Source organism: Chiloscyllium plagiosum, unplaced genomic scaffold (assembly GCF_037043375.1).
Source record: "Chiloscyllium plagiosum isolate Xiang-an unplaced genomic scaffold, Cpla_swu_hap1 HiC_scaffold_197, whole genome shotgun sequence".
Lineage (NCBI taxonomy): Eukaryota > Metazoa > Chordata > Chondrichthyes > Orectolobiformes > Hemiscylliidae > Chiloscyllium > Chiloscyllium plagiosum.
Window position 1 is genome coordinate 1 of NW_028270336.1, and position 25,350 is coordinate 25,350.

At 63.4% G+C, this 25,350-nt stretch overlaps 1 protein-coding gene across 1 annotated transcript in view; it reads right to left on the reverse strand.

Annotated features, from left to right (window-relative positions):
• Positions 1-152: 152 nt before the first annotated feature.
• LOC148133810 (uncharacterized) overlaps positions 153-25,350 on the reverse strand; it is a 55,654-nt gene continuing 30,456 nt past the window's right edge. The window contains exon 4 of the mRNA XM_087985739.1: positions 153-708. Within this exon, the coding sequence (XP_087841865.1) occupies positions 692-708 (17 nt within the window). The 3' untranslated portion in view covers positions 153-691. The remainder of the gene's footprint in view (positions 709-25,350) is intronic.

Consider the following 25,350-nt stretch of genomic DNA (forward strand, 5'->3'; position numbering starts at 1 on the left):
CCCCCATCCCCTTAAACCTACGCCCCCCTCCCTCTACTTCTGGACTCCCCCACCCCAGGGGGGGGGGAAAAGTCTACTTACCCTCTCTGTGCCCCCCCCTCGTGATTTTATAAACCTCTATAAGGTCATTAGGAAGGGACTGGGAAGCCTTTGAAAGCGAGCCGAGGTCGACGAAGAAAGCAGTGAAGGGCCAGGCCGGCCACAGCGCAAGAACAGGCCCTTCGGCCCCTCCCAGCCTGCGCTGTTCCAGATTGTCCCGCCCAAACCCGAGGCCTATTTCCTCAGGGTCTGCGTCCCTCGGCTCTGGGACCGGCCAGAGTCAGCATGGACTTGCAGAGGGGAAAGCGTGCTCGACTAATCTTCGGGAATTCTTTGGAAGACGTAGCTCTGAAGGTGGATAAGGGAGGGCCAGTGGATGCGGTGTACCCTGGACTTTCAGAAAAGCCTCTGATAAAGTCCCACGTCCGGGATTAGTGAGCAGACTCGGGGCACGTGGTACTGGGGACAAAATACTGACTTGGATTGACTTGAACTCCCAGGTGGACCCCACAAGGCTCAGTGCTGGGACGGCAGCTTTTACAATACACGTTAACGCTCGAGCTGAAGGAGTCAACAAGTAATATTAGGCAAACTTGCTGAAGATACGGGAATCCTCGCTGGCTCACGGGCCAGGTGGGCGGGCAGACGGGGTTCAACGTGGGTAAATGTCTGGCAAGAACAGGGAAGGCAAGATTACCACCCAAACTGAGTCAGAGTTAAACAGAAGTCACACCACACCAGGTTAGAGCCCAACAGGTTGAGGTGGAAGCGCACCAGCTTTCGGGAGCGTCGCTCCCTCATCGGGTGATAGTGGAGGGCTCGATCCTAACACACTCCGATAGACGCGCGCACACTCTCCGATAGACGCGCGCACACTCTCAGATAGACGCGCACACACTCTCCGATAGACGCGCGCACACTCTCAGATAGACGCGCGCACACTCTCAGATAGACGCGCGCACACTCTCCGATAGACGCGCCCACACACTCCGATAGACGCGCGCACACTCTCCGATAGACGCGCGCACACTCTCCGATAGACGCGCGCACATACTCTCCGATAGACGCGCACACACTCTCCGATAGACGCGCACACTCTCCGATAGACGCGCACACACACACTCCGATACACGCACACACACTCTCCGATACACGCACACACACTCTCCGATAGACGCACACACTCTCCGATACACGCGCGCGCACTCTCCGATACACGTGCGCACACTCTCCAATAGACGCACACACACACTCCGATACACGCACACACACTCTCCGATAGATGCGCACACACTCCGATACACGCGCACACACTCTCCGATAGATGCGCACACACTCCGATATACACGCGCACACACTCTCCGATAGACGCGCACACTCTCCGATAGATGCACACACACACTCCGATACACGCGCACACACTCTCCGATAGATGCGCACACACTCCGATATACACGCGCACACACTCTCCGATAGACGCGCACACTCTCCGATAGATGCACACACACACACTCCGATACACGCGCACACACTCTCCGATAGATGCACACACACACTCCGATACACGCGCACACACTCTCCGATAGACGCGCACACACACTCCGATATACACGCGCACACACTCTCCGATAGACGCGCACACTCTCCGATAGACGCGCACACACACACTCCGATACACGCGCACACACTCTCCGATAGATGCGCACACACTCCGATACACGCGCACACACTCTCCGATAGACGCGCACACTCTCCGATAGATGCGCACACACTCACCGATACACGCACACACACTCTCCAATAGATGCGCACACACTCCGATATACACGCGCACACACTCTCCAATAGACGCACACACACTCCGATATACACGCGCACACACTCTCCGATAGATGCGCACACACTCTCCGATAGATGCGCACACACTCTCCGATAGATGCGCACACACACTCCGATACACGCGCACACACTCTCCGATAGATGCGCACACACTCTCCGAAATACACGCGCACACACTCTCCGATAGATGCGCACACACTCCGATAGATGTGCACACACTCTCCGATACACGCGCGCACACTCTCCGATAGACGCACACACACACTCCGATACACGCACACACACTCTCCGATAGACGCACACACACTCTCCGATAGACGCGCACACACTCTCCGATAGATGCGCACACACTCCGATATACACGCGCACACACTCTCCGGTAGACGCGCACACTCTCCGATAGACGCACACACTCTCCGATACACGCGCACACACTCTCCGATAGACGCACACACACTCTCCGATACACGCACACACACTCTCCGATAGATGCGCACACACTCCGATATACACGCGCACACTCTCCGATAGACGCACACACTCTCCGATACACGCGCACACACTCTCCGATAGACGCACACACACTCTCCGATACACGCACACACACTCTCCGATAGATGCGCACACACTCCGATATACACGCGCACACACTCTCCGGTAGACGCGCACACACTCTCCGATAGACGCACACACACTCTCCGATAGATGCGCACACACTCCGATATACACGCGCACACACTCTCCGGTAGACGCGCACACACTCTCCGATAGACGCACACACTCTCCGATACACGCGCACACACTCTCCAATAGACGCACACACACTCCGATATACACGCGCACACACTCTCCGATAGACGCACACACTCTCCGATAGACGCGCGCACACACTCTCCGATAGACGCGCACACACTCCGATAGACGCACACACACTCCGATATACACGAGCGCACACTCTCCAATACACGCGCTCACACTCTCCGATAGACGCGCGCACACTCTCCGATAGACGCGCGCACACTCTCCGATAGACGCGCCCACACACTCCGATAGACGCGCCCACACACTCCGATAGACGCGCCCACACTCTCCGATAGACGCGCCCACACACTCCGATAGACGCGCGCACACTCTCCGATAGACGCGCGCACACTCTCCGATAGACGCGCCCACACTCTCCGATAGACGCGCCCACACACTCCGATAGACGCGCGCACACTCTCCGATAGACGCGCCCACACACTCCGATAGACGCGCGCACACTCTCCGATAGACGCGCGCACACTCTCCGATAGACGCGCGCACACTCTCCGATAGATGCGCACACACTCCGATATACACGCGCACACACTCTCCGATAGACGCGCACACTCTCCGATAGACGCGCACACACACACTCCGATACACGCACACACACTCTCCGATAGACGCACACACTCTCCGATACACGCGCGCACACTCTCCGATACACGCGCGCACACTCTCCGATAGACGCACACACACACTCCGATACACGCACACACACTCTCCGATAGATGCGCACACACTCCGATACACGCGCACACACTCTCCGATAGATGCGCACACACTCCGATATACACGCGCACACACTCTCTGATAGACGCGCACACTCTCCGATAGATGCACACACACACTCCGATACACGCACACACACTCTCCGATAGATGCACACACACACTCCGATACACGCGCACACACTCTCCGATAGACGCGCACACTCTCCGATAGATGCACACACACTCACCGATACACGCACACACACTCTCCAATAGATGCGCACACACTCCGATATACACGCGCACACACTCTCCAATAGACGCACACACACTCCGATATACACGCGCACACACTCTCCGATAGATGCGCACACACTCCGATATACACGCGCACACACTCTCCGATAGACGCACACACACTCCGATATACACGCGCACACACTCTCCGATAGATGCGCACACACTCTCCGATAGATGCGCACACACTCTCCGATAGATGCGCACACACTCTCCGATAGACGCGCACACTCTCCGATAGACGCACACACACTCTCCGATAGATGCGCACACACTCCGATATACACGCGCACACACTCTCCAATAGACGCACACACACTCCGATATACACGCGCACACACTCTCCAATAGATGCGCACACACTCCGATATACACGCGCACACACTCTCCGATAGACGCACACACACTCCGATATACACGCGCACACACTCTCCGATAGACGCGCACACACTCTCCGATAGACGCACACACACTCTCCGATAGATGCGCACACACTCTCCGATAGATGCGCACACACTCTCCGATAGATGCGCACACTCTCCGATAGATGCGCACACACTCTCCGATAGATGCGCACACACTCTCCGATAGATGCGCACACACTCTCCGATAGATGCGCACACACTCTCCGAAATACACGCGCACACACTCTCCGATAGATGCGCACACACTCCGATAGATGTGCACACACTCTCCGATACACGCGCGCACACTCTCCGATAGACGCACACACACACTCCGATACACGCACACACACTCTCCGATAGATGCGCACACACTCCGATATACACGCGCACACACTCTCCGGTAGACGCGCACACTCTCCGATAGACGCACACACTCTCCGATATACACGCGCACACTCTCCGATAGATGCGCACACACTCCGATATACACGCGCACACACTCTCCGATAGACGCACACACACTCTCCGATACACGCACACACACTCTCCGATAGATGCGCACACACTCCGATATACACGCGCACACACTCTCCGGTAGACGCGCACACACTCTCCGATAGACGCACACACTCTCCGATAGATGCGCACACACTCCGATATACACGCGCACACACTCTCCGGTAGACGCGCACACACTCTCCGATAGACGCACACACTCTCCGATACACGCGCACACACTCTCCAATAGACGCACACACACTCCGATATACACGCGCACACACTCTCCGATAGACGCGCACACACTCCGATAGACGCGCGCACACACTCTCCGATAGACGCGCACACACTCCGATATACACGCGCACACACTCTCTGATAGACGCGCACACACTCTCCGATAGACGCGCACACACTCCGATAGACGCACACACACTCCGAAATACACGCGCACACACTCTCCGATAGACGCACACACACTCCGATATACACGCGCACACACTCTCCGATAGACGCGCACACACTCTCCGATAGACGCACACACACACTCCGATACACGCACACACACTCTCCGATAGATGCGCACACACTCCGATATACACGCGCACACACTCTCCGATAGATGCGCACACTCTCCAATAGACGCACACACACTCCGAAATACACGCGCACACACTCTCCGATAGACGCACACACACTCCGATACACACGCGCGCACACACTCTCCGATAGACGCGCACACTCTCCGATAGACGCACACACACTCCGAAATACACGCGCACACACTCTCCGATAGATGCGCACACACTCCGATACACGCGCACACACTCTCCGATAGACGCGCACACTCTCCGATAGATGCGCACACACTCCGATATACACGCGCACACACTCTCCGATAGACGCGCACACTCTCCGATAGACGCACACACACTCCGATATACACGCGCACACACTCTCCGATAGATGCGCACACACTCTCCGATAGATGCGCACACACTCTCCGATAGACGCGCACACACACTCCGATAGACGCGCACACTCTCCGATAGACGCACACACACTCCGAAATACACGCGCACACACTCTCCGATACACGCGCACACACTCTCCGATAGACGCGCACACACTCTCCGATAGACGCGCACACACACTCCGATAGACGCGCACACACACTCCGATAGACGCGCACACACTCCGATACACGCGCACACACTGCGATATTCACACGCACTCTGAAACACGCGCGCGCACTCCGAAACACGCGCGCGCACTCCGAAACACATGCGCGCACTCCGAAACACGCGCGCGCACACTCCTACACTCGCGCGCGCACTCCCTCACACGCGCGCGCACTCCCTCACACGTGCACACACACACTCCCTCACGCGCGCACACACACTCCCTCACACACGCACTCCCTCACACGTGTGCACACGCACTCTCCTACATACACACGCACTCTCTTACGCACACGCACACACACCTAGGCACACGCACACATCTATACATGCACACATACCTATACACGCACTCCTATACACCCACCCACTCCTATCTGCACACACACTCACACACACTCCTATACACACTCTCACACACTCTCACACACTCAAATGCACATGCACACATTCCGATACACGCCCGCACACTCCGATTCACACGCCCGCACACTCCGATACGCCCGCCCGCACACTCCGATTCACAGGCCCGCACACTCCGATACACAGGCCCGCACACTCCGATACACAGGCCCGCACACTCCGATTCACAGGCCCGCACACTCCGATTCACAGGCCCGCACACTCCGATACACAGGCCCGCACACTCCGATTCACAGGCCCGCACACTCCGATTCACAGGCCCGCACACTCCGATTCACAGGCCCGCACACTCCGATTCACAGGCCCGCACACTACGATTCACAGGCCCGCACACTCCGATTCACAGGCCCGCACACTCCGATACGCCCGCCCGCACACTCCGATACACAGGCCCGCACACTCCGATTCACAGGCCCGCACACTCCGATACGCCCGCCCGCACACTCCGATACACAGGCCCGCACACTCCGATTCACAGGCCCGCACACTCCGATTCACAGGCCCGCACACTCCGATTCACAGGCCCGCACACTCCGATTCACAGGCCCGCACACTACGATTCACAGGCCCGCACACTCCGATTCACAGGCCCGCACACTCCGATACGCCCGCCCGCACACTCCGATACACAGGCCCGCACACTCCGATTCACAGGCCCGCACACTCCGATTCACAGGCCCGCACACTCCGATTCACAGGCCCGCACACTCCGATACACAGGCCCGCACACTCCGATTCACAGGCCCGCACACTCCGATTCACAGGCCCGCACACTCCGATACACAGGCCCGCACACTCCGATTCACAGGCCCGCACACTCCGATTCACAGGCCCGCACACTCCGATTCACAGGCCCGCACACTCCGATTCACAGGCCCGCACACTACGATTCACAGGCCCGCACACTCCGATTCACAGGCCCGCACACTCCGATACGCCCGCCCGCACACTCCGATACACAGGCCCGCACACTCCGATTCACAGGCCCGCACACTCCGATACGCCCGCCCGCACACTCCGATACACAGGCCCGCACACTCCGATTCACAAGCCCGCACACTCCGATTCACAGGCCCGCACACTCCGATTCACAGGCCCGCACACTCCGATTCACAGGCCCGCACACTCCGATACGCAGGCCTGCACACTCCGATACGCAGGCCCGCACACTCCGATTCACAGGCCCGCACACTCCGATTCACAGGCCCGCACACTCCGATACACAGGCCCGCACACTCCGATTCACAGGCCCGCACACTCCGATTCACAGGCCCGCACACTACGATTCACAGGCCCGCACACTACGATTCACAGGCCCGCACACTCCGATACACAGGCCCGCACACTCCGATACACAGGCCCGCACACTCCGATTCACAGGCCCGCACACTCCGATACACAGGCCCGCACACTCCGATACACAGGCCCGCACACTCCGATTCACAGGCCCGCACACTCCGATTCACAGGCCCGCACACTCCGATTCACAGGCCCGCACACTACGATTCACAGGCCCGCACACTCCGATTCACAGGCCCGCACACTCCGATACGCCCGCCCGCACACTCCGATACACAGGCCCGCACACTCCGATTCACAGGCCCGCACACTCCGATACGCCCGCCCGCACACTCCGATACACAGGCCCGCACACTCCGATTCACAGGCCCGCACACTCCGATTCACAGGCCCGTACACTCCGATTCACAGGCCCGCACACTCCGATTCACAGGCCCGCACACTACGATTCACAGGCCCGCACACTCCGATTCACAGGCCCGCACACTCCGATACGCCCGCCCGCACACTCCGATACACAGGCCCGCACACTCCGATTCACAGGCCCGCACACTCCGATACGCCCGCCCGCACACTCCGATACACAGGCCCGCACACTCCGATTCACAAGCCCGCACACTCCGATTCACAGGCCCGCACACTCCGATTCACAGGCCCGCACACTCCGATTCACAGGCCCGCACACTCCGATACGCAGGCCTGCACACTCCGATACGCAGGCCCGCACACTCCGATTCACAGGCCCGCACACTCCGATTCACAGGCCCGCACACTCCGATACACAGGCCCGCACACTCCGATTCACAGGCCCGCACACTCCGATTCACAGGCCCGCACACTCCGATACACAGGCCCGCACACTCCGATACACAGGCCCGCACACTCCGATACACAGGCCCGCACACTCCGATTCACAGGCCCGCACACTCCGATTCACAGGCCCGCACACTCCGATACACAGGCCCGCACACTCCGATTCACAGGCCCGCACACTCCGATTCACAGGCCCGCACACTCCGATACGCCCGCCCGCACACTCCGATACGCCCGCCCGCACACCCAGATACACAGGCCCGCACACTCCGATACACAGGCCCGCACACTCCGATACGCCCGCCCGCACACTCCGATACACAGGCCTGCACACTCCGATACACAGGCCCGCACACCCCGATACGCCCGCCCGCACACTCCGATACACAGGCCCGCACACCCCGATATGCCCGCCCGCACACTCCGATTCACAGGCCCGCACACTCCGATACACAGGCCCGCACACTCCGATACACAGGCCCGCACACTCCGATTCACCCGCCCGCACACTCCGATTCACCCGCCCGCACACTCCGATTCACAGGCCCGCACACTCCGATTCACAGGCCCGCACACTCCGATTCACAGGCCCGCACACTCCGATACACAGGCCCGCACACTCCGATACACAGGCCCGCACACTCCGATACGCCCGCCCGCACACTCCGAAACGCCCGCCCGCACACTCCGATACACAGGCCCGCACACTCCGATACACAGGCCCGCACACTCCGATACACAGGCCCGCACGCTCCGATACGCCCGCCCGCACGCTCCGATACGCCCGCCCGCACACTCCGATACGCCCGCCCGCACACTCCGATACACAGGCCCGCACACTCCGATACACAGGCCCGCACACTCCGATTCACAGGCCCGCACACTCCGATACGCCCGCCCGCACACTCCGATACACAGGCCCGCACACTCCGATTCACAGGCCCGCACACTCCGATACACAGGCCCGCACACTCCGATTCACAGGCCCGCACACTCCGATTCACAGGCCCGCACACTCCGATTCACAGGCCCGCACACTCCGATTCACAGGCCCGCACACTCCGATTCACAGGCCCGCACACTCCGATTCACAGGCCCGCACACTCCGATACACAGGCCCGCACACTCCGATTCACAGGCCCGCACACTCCGATTCACAGGCCCGCACACTCCGATTCACAGGCCCGCACACTCCGATTCACAGGCCCGCACACTCCGATTCACAGGCCCGCACACTCCGATTCACAGGCCCGCACACTCCGATACACAGGCCCGCACACTCCGATACACAGGCCCGCACACTCCGATACACAGGCCCGCACACTCCGATACACAGGCCCGCACACTCCGATTCACAGGCCCGCACACTCCGATACACAGGCCCGCACACTCCGATACACAGGCCCGCACACTCCGATACACAGGCCCGCACACTCCGATTCACAGGCCCGCACACTCCGATACACCCGCCCGCACACTCCGATACACCCGCCCGCACACTCCGATACACAGGCCCGCACACTCCGATACACAGGCCCGCACACTCCGATTCACAGGCCCGCACACTCCGATACGCCCGCCCGCACACTCCGATACACAGGCCCGCACACTCCGATTCACAGGCCCGCACACTCCGATACACAGGCCCGCACACTCCGATTCACAGGCCCGCACACTCCGATTCACAGGCCCGCACACTCCGATTCACAGGCCCGCACACTCCGATACACAGGCCCGCACACTCCGATTCACAGGCCCGCACACTCCGATACGCCCGCCCGCACACTCCGATACACAGGCCCGCACACTCCGATTCACAGGCCCGCACACTCCGATTCACAGGCCCGCACACTCCGATTCACAGGCCCGCACACTCCGATACACAGGCCCGCACACTCCGATACACAGGCCCGCACACTCCGATACACAGGCCCGCACACTCCGATTCACAGGCCCGCACACTCCGATACACAGGCCCGCACACTCCGATACACAGGCCCGCACACTCCGATACACAGGCCCGCACACTCCGATACACAGGCCCGCACACTCCGATTCACAGGCCCGCACACTCCGATACACCCGCCCGCACACTCCGATACACCCGCCCGCACACTCCGATACACAGGCCCGCACACTCCGATACACAGGCCCGCACACTCCGATACACAGGCCCGCACACTCCGATTCACAGGCCCGCACACTCCGATTCACAGGCCCGCACACTCCGATACACAGGCCCGCACACTCCGATTCACAGGCCCGCACACTCCGATTCACAGGCCCGCACACTCCGATACACAGGCCCGCACACTCCGATACACAGGCCCGCACACTCCGATACACAGGCCCGCACACTCCGATACACAGGCCCGCACACTCCGATTCACAGGCCCGCACACTCCGATACACAGGCCCGCACACTCCGATACACAGGCCCGCACACTCCGATTCACAGGCCCGCACACTCCGATTCACAGGCCCGCACACTCCGATACGCCCGCCCGCACACTCCGATTCACAGGCCCGCACACTCCGATACACAGGCCCGCACACTCCGATACACAGGCCCGCACACTCCGATACACAGGCCCGCACACTCCGATTCACAGGCCCGCACACTCCGATACGCCCGCCCGCACACTCCGATACGCCCGCCCGCACACTCCGATACACAGGCCCGCACACTCCGATTCACAGGCCCGCACACTCCGATTCACAGGCCCGCACACTCCGATACACAGGCCCGCACACTCCGATTCACAGGCCCGCACACTCCGATACACAGGCCCGCACACTCCGATTCACAGGCCCGCACACTCCGATTCACAGGCCCGCACACTCCGATTCACAGGCCCGCACACTCCGATTCACAGGCCCGCACACTCCGATTCACAGGCCCGCACACTCCGATTCACAGGCCCGCACACCCGGATTCAGAGGCCCGCACACTCCGATACACCCGCCCGCACACCCGGATTCACAGGCCCGCACACTCCGATTCACAGGCCCGCACACTCCGATTCACAGGCCCGCACACTCCGATACACAGGCCCGCACACTCCGATACACCCGCCCGCACACTCCGATTCACAGGCCCGCACACTCCGATACACAGGCCCGCACACTCCGATTCACAGGCCCGCACACTCCGATACACAGGCCCGCACACTCCGATACACAGGCCCGCACACTCCGATACACAGGCCCGCACACTCCGATACACAGGCCCGCACACTCCGATTCACAGGCCCGCACACTCCGATTCACAGGCCCGCACACTCTGATTCACAGGCCCGCACACTCCGATACACAGGCCCGCACACTCCGATACACAGGCCCGCACACTCCGATACGCCCGCCCTCACACTCCGATACACAGGCCCGCACACTCCGATACACAGGCCCGCACACTCCGATACACAGGCCCGCACACTCCGATTCACAGGCCCGCACACTCCGATACACAGGCCCGCACACTCCGATACGCCCGCCCTCACACTCCGATACACAGGCCCGCACACTCCGATACACAGGCCCGCACACTCCGATTCACAGGCCCGCACACTCCGATTCACAGGCCCGCACACTCCGATACACAGGCCCGCACACTCCGATACACAGGCCCGCACACTCCGATACACAGGCCCGCACACTCCGATACACAGGCCCGCACACTCCGATACGCCCGCCCGCACACTCCGATACGCCCGCCCGCACACTCCGATACACAGGCCCGCACACTCCGATACGCCCGCCCGCACACTCCGATACGCCCGCCCGCACACTCCGATTCACAGGCCCGCACACTCCGATTCACAGGCACGCACACTCCGATACACAGGCCCGCACACTCCGATACACACGCCCGCACACTCCGATACACACACCCGCACACTCCGATACACACGCCCGCACACTCCGATACACACGCCCGCACACTCCGATACACAGGCCCGCACACTCCGATACGCCCGCCCGCACACTCCGATACGCCCGCCCGCACACTCCGATACGCCCGCCCGCACACTCCGATACACACGCCCGCACACTCCGATACACAGGCCCGCACACTCCGATACACAGGCCCGCACACTCCGATACGCCCGCCCGCACACTCCGATTCACAGGCCCGCACACTCCGAGACACAGGCCCGCACACTCCGATACACAGGCCCGCACACTCCGATACGCCCGCCCGCACACTCCGATACGCCTGCCCGCACACTCCGATACGGCTGCCCGCACACTCCGATACGCCTGCCCGCACACTCCGATACACAGTCCCGCACACTCCGATACGCCCGCCCGCACACTCCGATACACAGGCCCGCACACTCCGATACGCCCGCCCGCACACTCCGATACGCAGGCCCGCACACTCCGATACACAGGCCCGCACACTCCGATACACAGGCCCGCACACTCCGATTCACAGGCCCGCACACTCCGATACGCCCGCCCGCACACTCCGATACACAGGCCCGCACACTCCGATACGCCCGCCCGCACACTCCGATACACAGGCCCGCACACTCCGATACACAGGCCCGCACACTCCGATTCACAGGCCCGCACACTCCGATACACAGGCCCGCACACCCCGATACGCCCGCCCACACACTCCGATACACAGGCCCGCACACTCCGATTCACAGGCCCGCACACTCCGATACACAGGCCCGCACACTCCGATTCACAGGCCCGCACACTCCGATTCACAGGCCCGCACACTCCGATACACAGGCCCGCACACTCCGATACACAGGCCCGCACACTCCGATACACAGGCCCGCACACTCCGATACACAGGCCCGCACACTCCGATACACAGGCCCGCACACTCCGATACACAGGCCCGCACACCCCGATACGCCCGCCCGCACACTCCGATACACAGGCCCGCACACTCCGATACACAGGACCGCACACCCCGATACGCCCGCCCGCACACCCCGATTCACAGGCCCGCACACTCCGATACACAGGCCCGCACACTCCGATACGCCCGCCCGCACACTCTGATTCACAGGCCCACACGCTCCGATACACAGGCCCGCACACTCCGATTCACAGGCCCGCACACTCCGATTCACAGGCCCGCACACTCCGATACACAGGCCCGCACACTCCGATACACAGGCCCGCACACTCCGATACACAGGCCCGCACACTCCGATACGCCCGCCCGCACACTCCGATACGCCCGCCCGCACACTCCGATACACAGGCCCGCACACTCCGATACACAGGCCCGCACACTCCGATACGCCCGCCCGCACACTCCGATACGCCCGCCCGCACACTCCGATACGCCCGCCCGCACACTCCGATACGCCCGCCCGCACACTCCGATACACAGGCCCGCACACTCCGATACACAGGCCCGCACACTCCGATACACAGGCCCGCACACTCCGATACACAGGTCCGCACACTCCGATACGCCCGCCCTCACACTCCGATACACAGGCCCGCACACTCCGATACACAGGCCCGCACACTCCGATACACAGGCCCGCACACTCCGATTCACAGGCCCGCACACTCCGATTCACAGGCCCGCACACTCCGATACACAGGCCCGCACACTCCGATACACAGGCCCGCACACTCCGATACACAGGCCCGCACACTCCGATACACAGGCCCGCACACTCCGATACGCCCGCCCGCACACTCCGATACGCCCGCCCGCACACTCCGATACACAGGCCCGCACACTCCGATACACAGGCCCGCACACTCCGATACACAGGCCCGCACACTCCGATACGCCCGCCCGCACACTCCGATACGCCCGCCCGCACACTCCGATACGCCCGCCCGCACACTCCGATACACAGGCCCGCACACTCCGATACGCCCGCCCGCACACTCCGATTCACAGGCCCGCACACTCCGATTCACAGGCCCGCACACTCCGATACACAGGCCCGCACACTCCGATACACCCGCCCGCACACTCCGATTCACAGGCCCGCACACTCCGATACACAGGCCCGCACACTCCGATTCACAGGCCCGCACACTCCGATACACAGGCCCGCACACTCCGATACACAGGCCCGCACACTCCGATACACAGGCCCGCACACTCCAATACACAGGCCCGCACACTCCGATTCACAGGCCCGCACACTCCGATTCACAGGCCCGCACACTCCGATTCACAGGCCCGCACACTCCGATACACAGGCCCGCACACTCCGATACACAGGCCCGCACACTCCGATACGCCCGCCCTCACACTCCGATACACAGGCCCGCACACTCCGATACACAGGCCCGCACACTCCGATACACAGGCCCGCACACTCCGATTCACAGGCCCGCACACTCCGATTCACAGGCCCGCACACTCCGATACACAGGCCCGCACACTCCGATACACAGGCCCGCACACTCCGATACACAGGCCCGCACACTCCGATACGCCCGCCCGCACACTCCGATACGCCCGCCCGCACACTCCGATACGCCCGCCCGCACACTCCGATACACAGGCCCGCACACTCCGATACACAGGCCCGCACACTCCGATACGCCCGCCCGCACACTCCGATACGCCCGCCCGCACACTCCGATTCACAGGCCCGCACACTCCGATTCACAGGCCCGCACACTCCGATACACAGGCCCGCACACTCCGATACACACGCCCGCACACTCCGATACACACACCCGCACACTCCGATACACACGCCCGCACACTCCGATACACAGGCCCGCACACTCCGATACGCCCGCCCGCACACTCCGATACGCCCGCCCGCACACTCCGATACACAGGCCCGCACACTCCGATACGCCCGCCCGCACACTCCGATACACAGGCCCGCACACTCCGATACACAGGCCCGCACACTCCGATACGCCCGCCCGCACACTCCGATACGCCCGCCCGCACACTCCGATACGCCCGCCCGCACACTCCGATACGCCCGCCCGCACACTCCGATACACAGGCCCGCACACTCCGATACACAGGCCCGCACACTCCGATACACAGGCCCGCACACTCCGATACACAGGCCCGCACACTCCGATACGCCCGCCCTCACACTCCGATACACAGGCCCGCACACTCCGATACACAGGCCCGCACACTCCGATACACAGGCCCGCACACTCCGATTCACAGGCCCGCACACTCCGATTCACAGGCCCGCACACTCCGATACACAGGCCCGCACACTCCGATACACAGGCCCGCACACTCCGATACACAGGCCCGCACACTCCGATACACAGGCCCGCACACTCCGATACGCCCGCCCGCACACTCCGATACGCCCGCCCGCACACTCCGATACGCCCGCCCGCACACTCCGATACACAGGCCCGCACACTCCGATACACAGGCCCGCACACTCCGATACGCCCGCCCGCACACTCCGATACGCCCGCCCGCACACTCCGATACGCCCGCCCGCACACTCCGATACACAGGCCCGCACACTCCGATACACAGGCCCGCACACTCCGATACGCCCGCCCGCACACTCCGATTCACAGGCCCGCACACTCCGATTCACAGGCCCGCACACTCCGATACACAGGCCCGCACACTCCGATACACCCGCCCGCACACTCCGATTCACAGGCCCGCACACTCCGATACACAGGCCCGCACACTCCGATTCACAGGCCCGCACACTCCGATACACAGGCCCGCACACTCCGATACACAGGCCCGCACACTCCGATACACAGGCCCGCACACTCCAATACACAGGCCCGCACACTCCGATTCACAGGCCCGCACACTCCGATTCACAGGCCCGCACACTCCGATTCACAGGCCCGCACACTCCGATACACAGGCCCGCACACTCCGATACACAGGCCCGCACACTCCGATACGCCCGCCCTCACACTCCGATACACAGGCCCGCACACTCCGATACACAGGCCCGCACACTCCGATACACAGGCCCGCACACTCCGATTCACAGGCCCGCACACTCCGATTCACAGGCCCGCACACTCCGATACACAGGCCCGCACACTCCGATACACAGGCCCGCACACTCCGATACACAGGCCCGCACACTCCGATACACAGGCCCGCACACTCCGATACGCCCGCCCGCACACTCCGATACGCCCGCCCGCACACTCCGATACGCCCGCCCGCACACTCCGATACACAGGCCCGCACACTCCGATACACAGGCCCGCACACTCCGATACGCCCGCCCGCACACTCCGATACGCCCGCCCGCACACTCCGATTCACAGGCCCGCACACTCCGATTCACAGGCCCGCACACTCCGATACACAGGCCCGCACACTCCGATACACACGCCCGCACACTCCGATACACACACCCGCACACTCCGATACACACGCCCGCACACTCCGATACACAGGCCCGCACACTCCGATACGCCCGCCCGCACACTCCGATACGCCCGCCCGCACACTCCGATACGCCCGCCCGCACACTCCGATACACACGCCCGCACACTCCGATACACAGGCCCGCACACTCCGATACACAGGCCCGCACACTCCGATACGCCCGCCCGCACACTCCGATACACAGGCCCGCACACTCCGATACGCCCGCCCGCACACTCCGATACACAGGCCCGCACACTCCGATACACAGGCCCGCACACTCCGATACACAGGCCCGCACACTCCGATTCACAGGCCCGCACACTCCGATTCACAGGCCCGCACACTCCGATTCACAGGCCCGCACACTCCGATACACAGGCCCGCACACTCCGATACACAGGCCCGCACACTCCGATACGCCCGCCCTCACACTCCGATACACAGGCCCGCACACTCCGATACACAGGCCCGCACACTCCGATACACAGGCCCGCACACTCCGATTCACAGGCCCGCACACTCCGATTCACAGGCCCGCACACTCCGATACACAGGCCCGCACACTCCGATACACAGGCCCGCACACTCCGATACACAGGCCCGCACACTCCGATACACAGGCCCGCACACTCCGATACGCCCGCCCGCACACTCCGATACGCCCGCCCGCACACTCCGATACGCCCGCCCGCTAACTCCGATACACAGGCCCGCACACTCCGATACACAGGCCCGCACACTCCGATACGCCCGCCCGCACACTCCGATACGCCCGCCCGCACACTCCGATTCACAGGCCCGCACACTCCGATTCACAGGCCCGCACACTCCGATACACAGGCCCGCACACTCCGATACACACGCCCGCACACTCCGATACACACACCCGCACACTCCGATACACACGCCCGCACACTCCGATACACACACCCGCACACTCCGATACGCCCGCCCGCACACTCCGATACGCCCGCCCGCACACTCCGATACACAGGCCCGCACACTCCGATACGCCCGCCCGCACACTCCGATACACAGGCCCGCACACTCCGATACACAGGCCCGCACACTCCGATACGCCCGCCCGCACACTCCGATACGCCCGCCCGCACACTCCGATACGCCCGCCCGCACACTCCGATACGCCCGCCCGCACACTCCGATACACAGGCCCGCACACTCCGATACACAGGCCCGCACACTCCGATACACAGGCCCGCACACTCCGATACACAGGCCCGCACACTCCGATACGCCCGCCCTCACACTCCGATACACAGGCCCGCACACTCCGATACACAGGCCCGCACACTCCGATACACAGGCCCGCACACTCCGATTCACAGGCCCGCACACTCCGATTCACAGGCCCGCACACTCCGATACACAGGCCCGCACACTCCGATACACAGGCCCGCACACTCCGATACACAGGCCCGCACACTCCGATACACAGGCCCGCACACTCCGATACACAGGCCCGCACACTCCGATACACAGGCCCGCACACTCCGATACGCCCGCCCGCACACTCCGATACGCCCGCCCGCACACTCCGATACGCCCGCCCGCACACTCCGATACACAGGCCCGCACACTCCGATACACAGGCCCGCACACTCCGATACACAGGCCCGCACACTCCGATACGCCCGCCCGCACACTCCGATACGCCCGCCCGCACACTCCGATACGCCCGCCCGCACACTCCGATACACAGGCCCGCACACTCCGATACACAGGCCCGCACACTCCGATACGCCCGCCCGCACACTCCGATTCACAGGCCCGCACACTCCGATTCACAGGCCCGCACACTCCGATACACAGGCCCGCACACTCCGATACACCCGCCCGCACACTCCGATTCACAGGCCCGCACACTCCGATACACAGGCCCGCACACTCCGATTCACAGGCCCGCACACTCCGATACACAGGCCCGCACACTCCGATACACAGGCCCGCACACTCCGATACACAGGCCCGCACACTCCAATACACAGGCCCGCACACTCCGATTCACAGGCCCGCACACTCCGATTCACAGGCCCGCACACTCCGATTCACAGGCCCGCACACTCCGATACACAGGCCCGCACACTCCGATACACAGGCCCGCACACTCCGATACGCCCGCCCTCACACTCCGATACACAGGCCCGCACACTCCGATACACAGGCCCGCACACTCCGATACACAGGCCCGCACACTCCGATTCACAGGCCCGCACACTCCGATACACAGGCCCGCACACTCCGATACACAGGCCCGCACACTCCGATACACAGGCCCGCACACTCCGATACACAGGCCCGCACACTCCGATACGCCCGCCCGCACACTCCGATACGCCCGCCCGCACACTCCGATACGCCCGCCCGCACACTCCGATACACAGGCCCGCACACTCCGATACGCCCGCCCGCACACTCCGATACACAGGCCCGCACACTCCGATACACAGGCCCGCACACTCCGATACGCCCGCCCGCACACTCCGATACGCCCGCCCGCACACTCCGATTCACAGGCCCGCACACTCCGATTCACAGGCCCGCACACTCCGATACACAGGCCCGCACACTCCGATACACACGCCCGCACACTCCGATACACACACCCGCACACTCCGATACACACGCCCGCACACTCCGATACACAGGCCCGCACACTCCGATACGCCCGCCCGCACACTCCGATACGCCCGCCCGCACACTCCGATACGCCCGCCCGCACACTCCGATACACACGCCCGCACACTCCGATACACAGGCCCGCACACTCCGATACACAGGCCCGCACACTCCGATACGCCCGCCCGCACACTCCGATACACAGGCCCGCACACTCCGATACGCCCGCCCGCACACTCCGATACACAGGCCCGCACACTCCGATACACAGGCCCGCACACTCCGATACACAGGCCCGCACACTCCGATTCACAGGCCCGCACACTCCGATTCACAGGCCCGCACACTCCGATTCACAGGCCCGCACACTCCGATACACAGGCCCGCACACTCCGATACACAGGCCCGCACACTCCGATACGCCCGCCCTCACACTCCGATACACAGGCCCGCACACTCCGATACACAGGCCCGCACACTCCGATACACAGGCCCGCACACTCCGATTCACAGGCCCGCACACTCCGATTCACAGGCCCGCACACTCCGATACACAGGCCCGCACACTCCGATACACAGGCCCGCACACTCCGATACACAGGCCCGCACACTCCGATACACAGGCCCGCACACTCCGATACGCCCGCCCGCACACTCCGATACGCCCGCCCGCACACTCCGATACGCCCGCCCGCACACTCCGATACACAGGCCCGCACACTCCGATACACAGGCCCGCACACTCCGATACGCCCGCCCGCACACTCCGATACGCCCGCCCGCACACTCCGATTCACAGGCCCGCACACTCCGATTCACAGGCCCGCACACTCCGATACACAGGCCCGCACACTCCGATACACACGCCCGCACACTCCGATACACACACCCGCACACTCCGATACACACGCCCGCACACTCCGATACACAGGCCCGCACACTCCGATACGCCCGCCCGCACACTCCGATACGCCCGCCCGCACACTCCGATACGCCCGCCCGCACACTCCGATACACACGCCCGCACACTCCGATACACAGGCCCGCACACTCCGATACACAGGCCCGCACACTCCGATACGCCCGCCCGCACACTCCGATACACAGGCCCGCACACTCCGATACGCCCGCCCGCACACTCCGATACACAGGCCCGCACACTCCGATACACAGGCCCGCACACTCCGATACACAGGCCCGCACACTCCGATACGCCCGCCCACACACTCCGATACGCCTGCCCGCACACTCCGATACGGCTGCCCGCACACTCCGATACGCCTGCCCGCACACTCCGATACACAGTCCCGCACACTCCGATACGCCCGCCCGCACACTCCGATACACAGGCCCGCACACTCCGATACGCCCGCCCGCACGCTCCGATACGCAGGCCCGCACACTCCGATACACAGGCCCGCACACTCCGATACACAGGCCCGCACACTCCGATTCACAGGCCCGCACACTCCGATACGCCCGCCCGCACACTCCGATACACAGGCCCGCACACTCCGATACGCCCGCCCGCACACTCCGATACACAGGCCCGCACACTCCGATACACAGGCCCGCACACTCCGATACACAGGCCCGCACACTCCGATTCACAGGCCCGCACACTCCGATACACAGGCCCGCACACCCCGATACGCCCGCCCACACACTCCGATACACAGGCCCGCACACTCCGATACACAGGCCCGCACACTCCGATACACAGGCCCGCACACTCCGATTCACAGGCCCGCACACTCCGATACACAGGCCCGCACACTCCGATTCACAGGCCCGCACACTCCGATTCACAGGCCCGCACACTCCGATACACAGGCCCGCACACTCCGATACACAGGCCCGCACACTCCGATACACAGGCCCGCACACTCCGATACACAGGCCCGCACACTCCGATACACAGGCCCGCACACCCCGATACGCCCGCCCGCACACTCCGATACACAGGCCCGCACACTCCGATACACAGGACCGCACACCCCGATACGCCCGCCCGCACACTCCGATTCACAGGCCCGCACACTCCAATACGCCCGCCCGCACACTCCGATACACAGGCCCGCACACTCCGATACACAGGCCCGCACACTCCGATACACAGGCCCGCACACTCCGATACACAGGCCCGCACACTCCGATTCACAGGCCCGCACACTCCGATACGCCCGCCCGCACACTCCGATACACAGGCCCGCACACTCCGATACACAGGCCCGCACACTCCGATACGCCCGCCCGCACACTCCGATACACAGGCCCGCACACTCCGATACACAGGCCCGCACACTCCGATTCACAGGCCCGCACACTCCGATACACAGGCCCGCACACCCCGATACGCCCGCCCACACACTCCGATACACAGGCCCGCACACTCCGATACACAGGCCCGCACACTCCGATACACAGGCCCGCACACTCCGATTCACAGGCCCGCACACTCCGATTCACAGGCCCGCACACTCCGATACACAGGCCCGCACACTCCGATTCACAGGCCCGCACACTCCGATACACAGGCCCGCACACTCCGATTCACAGGCCCGCACACTCCGATTCACAGGCCCGCACACTCCGATACACAGGCCCGCACACTCCGATACACAGGCCCGCACACTCCGATACACAGGCCCGCACACTCCGATACACAGGCCCGCACACTCCGATACACAGGCCCGCACACTCCGATACACAGGCCCGCACACCCCGATACGCCCGCCCGCACACTCCGATACACAGGCCCGCACACTCCGATACACAGGACCGCACACCCCGATACGCCCGCCCGCACACTCCGATTCACAGGCCCGCACACTCCGATACACAGGCCCGCACACTCCGATACGCCCGCCCGCACACTCCGATTCACAGGCCCACACGCTCCGATACACAGGCCCGCACGCTCCGATTCACAGGCCCGCACACTCCGATTCACAGGCCCGCACACTCCGATACACAGGCCCGCACACTCCGATACACAGGCCCGCACACTCCGATACACAGGCCCGCACACTCCGATATGCCCGCCCGCACACTCCGATACACAGGCCCGCACACTCCGATACACAGGCCCGCACACTCCGATACGCCCGCCCGCACACTCCGATACGCCCGCCCGCACACTCCGATATGCCCGCCCGCACACTCCGATATGCCCGCCCGCACACTCCGATACGCCCGCCCGCACACTCCGATACGCCCGCCCGCACACTCCGATATGCCCGCCCGCACACTCCGATATGCCCGCCCGCACACTCCGATATGCCCGCCCGCACACTCCGATACGCCCGCCCGCACACTCCGATTCACAGGCCCGCACACTCCGATTCACAGGCCCGCACACTCCGATACACAGGCCCGCACACTCCGATACACACGCCCGCACACTCCGATACACACGCCCGCACACTCCGATACACAGGCCCGCACACTCCGATACACAGGCCCGCACACTCCGATACGCCCGCCCGCACACTCCGATACACAGGCCCGCACACTCCGATACGCCCGCCCGCACACTCCGATACACAGGCCCGCACACTCCGATACACAGGCCCGCACACTCCGATACACAGGCCCGCACACTCCGATACACAGGCCCGCACACTCCGATACGCCTGCCCGCACACTCCGATACACAGGCCCGCACACTCCGATACACAGGCCCGCACACTCCGATACACAGGCCCGCACACTCCGATACGCCCGCCCGCACACTCCGATACACAGGCCCGCACACTCCGATACGCCCGCCCGCACACTCCGATACGCAGGCCCGCACACTCCGATACACAGGCCCGCACACTCCGATACACAGGCCCGCACACTCCGATTCACAGGCCCGCACACTCCGATACGCCCGCCCGCACACTCCGATACACAGGCCCGCACACTCCGATACACAGGCCCGCACACTCCGATACACAGGCCCGCACACCCCGATACGCCCGCCCGCACACTCCGATACACAGGCCCGCACACTCCGATACACAGGCCCGCACACTCCGATTCACAGGCCCGCACACTCCGATACACAGGCCCGCACACTCCGATTCACAGGCCCGCACACTCCGATTCACAGGCCCGCACACTCCGATACACAGGCCCGCACACCCCGATTCACAGGCCCGCACGCTACGATTCACAGGCCCGCACACTCCGATTCACAGGCCCGCACACTCCGATACGCCCGCCCGCACACTCCGATACACAGGCCCGCACACTCCGATACACAGGCCCGCACACTCCGATTCACAGGCCCGCACACTCCGATTCACAGGCCCGCACACCCCGATTCACAGGCCCGCACACCCCGATTCACAGGCCCGCACACCCCGATTCACAGGCCCGCACACCCCGATTCACAGGCCCGCACACTCCGATTCACAGGCCCGCACACTCCGATTCACAGGCCCGCACTCTCCGATTCACAGGCCCGCACACTCCGATACACAGGCCCGCACACTCCGATTCACAGGCCCGCACACCCCGATACGCCCGCCCGCACACCCCGATACACAGGCCCGCACACCCCGATACACAGGCCCGCACACTCCGATACGCCCGCCCGCACACCCCGATACACAGGCCCGCACACCCCGATACACCCGCCCGCACACCCCGATTCACAGGCCCGCACACCCCGATTCACAGGCCCGCACACTGCGATTCACAGGCCCGCACACTGCGATTCACAGGCCCGCACACCCCGATTCACAGGCCCGCACACTGCGATTCACAGGCCCGCACACTCCGATACACAGGCCCGCACACCCCGATACACAGGCCCGCACACCCCGATACACATGCCCGCACACCCCGATACACAGGCCCGCACACCCCGATACACAGGCCCGCACACTCCGATTCACAGGCCCGCACACCCCGATACGCCCGCCCGCACACCCCGATACACAGGCCCACACACTCCGATTCACAGGCCCGCACACTCCGATACACCCGCCCGCACACTCCGATACACCGGCCCGCACACTCCGATACACAGGCCCGCACACTCCGATTCACAGGCCCGCACACTCCGATTCACAGGCCCGGACACCCCGATACACAGGCCCGCACACTCCGATACACAGGCCCGCACACTCCGATACACCCGCCCGCACACTCCGATTCACAGGCCCGCACACTCCGATACACAGGCCCGCACACTCCGATTCACAGGCCCGCACACTCCGATTCACAGGCCCGCACACTCCGATACGCCCGCCCGCACACTCCGATTCACAGGCCCGCACACTCCGATACACAGGCCCGCACACTCCGATACACCCGCCCGCACACCCCGATTCACAGGCCCGCACACCCCGATTCACAGGCCCGCACACTCCGATTCACAGGCCCGCACACTCCGATTCACAGGCCCGCACACTCCGATTCACAGGCCCGCACACTCCGATACACAGGCCCGCACACTCCGATTCACAGGCCCGCACACTCCGATACGCCCGCCCGCACACTCCGATACGCCCGCCCGCACACTCCGATTCACAGGCCCGCACACTCCGATACACAGGCCCGCACACTCCGATTCACAGGCCCGCACACTCCGATACACAGGCCCGCACACTCCGATATGCCCGCCCGCACACTCCGATACACAGGCCCGCACACTCCGATACACAGGCCCGCACACTCCGATTCACAGGCCCGCACACTCCGATACACAGGCCCGCACACTCCGATACGCCCGCCCGCACACTCCAATACACAGGCCCGCACACTCCGATTCACAGGCCCGCACACTCCGATACACAGGCGCGCACACGCACACACACACCGAGACGCGCGCGCACACCGAGACGCGCACGCATTCCTACACGCGCGCGCACGCATGTATCTGAGTGTGCGCACGCACTCCCTCACGCGCGCATGCGCACACTCCCTCACGCGCGTGCGCGCACTCTCTCACACGCGTGCGCGCACTCTCTCACACTCGTGCGCGCACTCCCTCATGCGCGCGCGCACTCCGTCACACACGCACACTCCTGCACACGCGCACACACGCACGTTCC